The 3646-nt window shown below is 45.1% G+C and overlaps 1 protein-coding gene across 1 annotated transcript in view; it reads right to left on the reverse strand.

Moving 5' to 3' along the window:
- Window positions 1-368: 368 nt before the first annotated feature.
- Window positions 369-3646, reverse strand: part of LOC107098751 (B2 bradykinin receptor-like) — a 5788-nt gene continuing 2510 nt past the window's right edge. The window contains exon 2 of the mRNA XM_015396583.1: window positions 369-2952. Within this exon, the coding sequence (XP_015252069.1) occupies window positions 1914-2952 (1039 nt within the window). The 3' untranslated portion in view covers window positions 369-1913. The remainder of the gene's footprint in view (window positions 2953-3646) is intronic.

A 3646-nucleotide genomic window follows, 5' to 3' on the forward strand; every position in this document is an offset into this window, starting at 1 on the left:
GATGGATGGATGGATGGATGGATGGATGGATGGATGGATGGATGGATGGATGGATGGATGGATGGATGGATGGATGGATGGATGGATGATCAGTCCTGCAGGTGTAACTTTCCAAGGATCTGAGGGTTTTTTGGGTTTTATTTTCTTCCCATTCCTGTGAGGTGGAGCTAAATCTGGTATTTTGTTTGATATTTGGTTTTATTTACCTTGGAGGTTCTAGCTGTTTAGTTTAACTCTGCCTTCACAGATACAGAACCACAGAGTGTTTAGAAAAGCAGAATAACATGTTTTTTCAGTTTGCTCGTGTTGAGCCTCCAGATGTTTCTCAGTCAGATTCTCCGCTTGTGAAATGTAGAAGGATGAGGATCCAGGATGGTCTTGCTTCACTTCTGTAAGCAACAGCTTCCTGTCTCCTCTCTACGGCGGCTGGAGTTTCCAGGTGACGAGGAGATCAGGAAAGAACCAGCTCTGTCCCGAGCAGGACGGACTCCAGGTTGAATTATAAGAGAATGTTTAGATTCAGAATAGAAAGCTTCAAATGTGGCCCTTAAACTGTAGCGTTTACTGAAAGAACTGGCTGAAAAACATGAAAACATTTCAGATTGCACATATTTTTTCTGCATCACTGTTGTGATTTTCTCCTCTATTTTCATCCCTGCTCGCCTTCCTGTTTGGCACCCTGACTGGGTGTACCCTCGCCCACAGCCCACATTAAGCTCACCCAGCACTGGTAGGCGGCTGCAGCAACAGAAAAGTAAATGAGGAAGACGTTTGCACTGACCACAAACTGCTGGAAAAGCTGTTGTAACTGCAGACAGAGTGAGTCAGAGACACCAGGACGTCTGAGCGAGCAGTTGTTGTGACTCTGGAGAATTGCTTTGTGGAGCGACCTCAGTCTTTCAAAGACAGAGCCGATTTCCATCTGCTTTAGATTATGAGGTTTTTTATTTACTTCGTCGTCAGTCTGGAAAACATTTTATGTCTTTTATTTTTTCTTAGTAACTATTAATTTAAGTTGAAATGATATTTACAGACATTATTTCACAGAAACTACTCACATGACACAAATATCACACTATTGACATGTTTTTTTTTGCCGGTAAATAACTGCAGCACAGCAAAGCTTCTAGTTTATAACAGATCTAGAAATAAGTAAAAATGTCTTAAATGAAGTGTATTTACCCTTAATTTGAGTAGGTTAATGAGATATTTTTTTCCAGTGAAGCTAAAGGCATTAAGGGCTGGTTGTCCTCCCGCAGCAGTGTGTCGCAGTTAGCTTGTTGCAGGTATGACGCAAATATTTTTGATTTATGCTAAATATTGAAGGCCGATCTGCGCTGTGTTATTCCACGCCACAACGCCAGAGGGCCAATCAGGAACTAGCTAGGATTGTGGGCATCCCTGTGTCATTTTGGCGAGCTTGTTCACCATCTACAACCCCTCATCCAACGTCAGACGACACACAGTTCACCCTGGAGTGTTCCCCAAAGACTGGCCATGGCGCTGCGTGTTTTGTTTTCAGGTGCAAACCAACAGACCGTTGCACAGAGCTACAAACTAGCGTCCTGCACAGTGTCTGGGATAGAGTCCAGGCGTGCCAGGCGCTGAGGATGGCACTACAGTCTCTGCCATTAGGAACCAAACAGGAAATACGCATAGTATAGAGCAGATGTAGAGTTGACCAACCAGAGGCCTCCTGTCTGCAGTCACATACAATACTGGAGAGGCACAGCAGAGTGTCTGCAGGGGGCGGGGCATATCTGCGTTAACTGCGACACACACGCAGACAACCTGGTTTCTGAGCATAAACCAGGCTGTAATCTGAAAACATCCTTCAAACCAGAGAAGATGAACCAGTGAGATGTTTCCATCTCGACAGCTGTCCTTCATAACTCTGCTGCTTGGCAGATGTTTCAGACCAACGTCTTGAGAGTGGAGGATAAGTTGGAGCGCGTGGACTCGGACGTCATCGTTCTCTTGACGCCCCACTGTTTCATGAGTTCCCGGACTTTTTTTCTGAAGTTCTTCCCAACAATGACGTACAGCACAGGGTTGAGGACGCTGTTGAAGAAGCCCAAGTAGGTGAAGATCTGGTGACAGATGTCCACGGCGGAGGTGATGCTACATTCCTCAAGAACTTCTGTGTCCACCAGGATGCTGAATATGGTGACGATGTGGAAGGGCACCCAGCATACCAGGAAGGCCAGGAGCACCACCAGCACCAGGATGGTTGCCTTCTTCTCCGTCCTCTCAGCGTTGAACCTTTCTATCGACTGTTGGCTCAGAGCGCGGATAATCCTCACGGTGCAGAACAAAAGGACTGCAGTAGGAACGATGAAGATGAGGATGGATTGCATCACTTCGTAGACTATCTGCAGAGTGAATTTGGGGTACTCCAGGTAGCAGGCATGGATGTCGTACTCAGTGAAATATCTGACCTCCCTAAACAGCAATTCTGGGATGCTGATCACCAGGCCAAACCCCCACGTCAGCAGGCAGCCTAGTTTGGCGTATTTAGGACGTCGCATTCTTCCGTGTGACATAGCATGAACCAGTGCTACGTACCGATCCATGCCCACCAGAACCAGGAAGTAGATGCTGCAGTAGATGTTTATTTTGATGCCCACATTGACAGTTTTACACATAAACCGTCCAAAAGGCCAGTTGTAGTTGTTGGAAATGTTGACTGCCCAGAAAGGCAGACAGGACACCAGAACCAGATCTGCAGCAACCAGGTTGCTCAGGTAGATCTCAGCCACGGTGCAGGGCTTCTTGTGGAGGCAGAACACCAGGAGAACAAAGAGGTTGAAGATGATTCCCAGCACGCTGATGGTCAGAATGTACGCCGGCACGTGGAGCACGATCCACCCCCAGGCCTCAGGCTCAGGACAGCTCGTATCATTGGTCTGATTCTGGTCTGCATAAAATGCTGTGGTGCTGAAGTCAGGGACGCTGCGGAGAACAAAGATCAACAGCTCAGAAAGATGTCATTAGTCACTTGACGCCTAAAGAAGACGATGAAAATCAACATAACCAGATACTGTTCTAATAAAACCAAGACTCTGTTCAATTATCACCTCAGAACTTTAGTGAACTTTAGCGTATTGTCAGCAAAAACCAAACCTCAGCTCCTTTATTACGATACCTGAATGAAGCCAGTATGTATATATATATATATATATATATATATATATATATATATAAGAGGTTGAATAATGTGTCTCTCTAGACAAAGGTGCTGTGGGCTTTGGAGATGTGGCATAGAATGCTGATAGGCCCTTAGGTATCTCTATACTGCAGCATTTTTTCTGTCAGCGTGCCCCAAGGCAGCTGTGGCTGCAATGGAGCTCACTGAGAATGAGAAAAATATAATAATTTTAACTCTGATAAGTGTTTTATTTCTGTCACAGTTTGACTGCTCAAGACTCTAAGAAATGATCTTACCTCCATCTAGTGTTGATTAAATAAAAGTGCTTATAAACAATTTAAGTAATGGCCCAATCCTTGGGAGAAGAATTCAATCTCTAACGTTCTGCTCTCTCTGCTTTTTCTCATAGTAGCTTCATTCTTTCTGTTTAAAGGGAGTTTTTCGTCTCCTCTGTCGCTTCAAGCATGCTTAGTGTGAGGGATTGCTGAAGAGTCAATG

The sequence above is a fragment of the Cyprinodon variegatus genome, unplaced genomic scaffold (assembly GCF_000732505.1).
Source record: "Cyprinodon variegatus isolate N-32 unplaced genomic scaffold, C_variegatus-1.0 Scaffold807, whole genome shotgun sequence".
Lineage (NCBI taxonomy): Eukaryota > Metazoa > Chordata > Actinopteri > Cyprinodontiformes > Cyprinodontidae > Cyprinodon > Cyprinodon variegatus.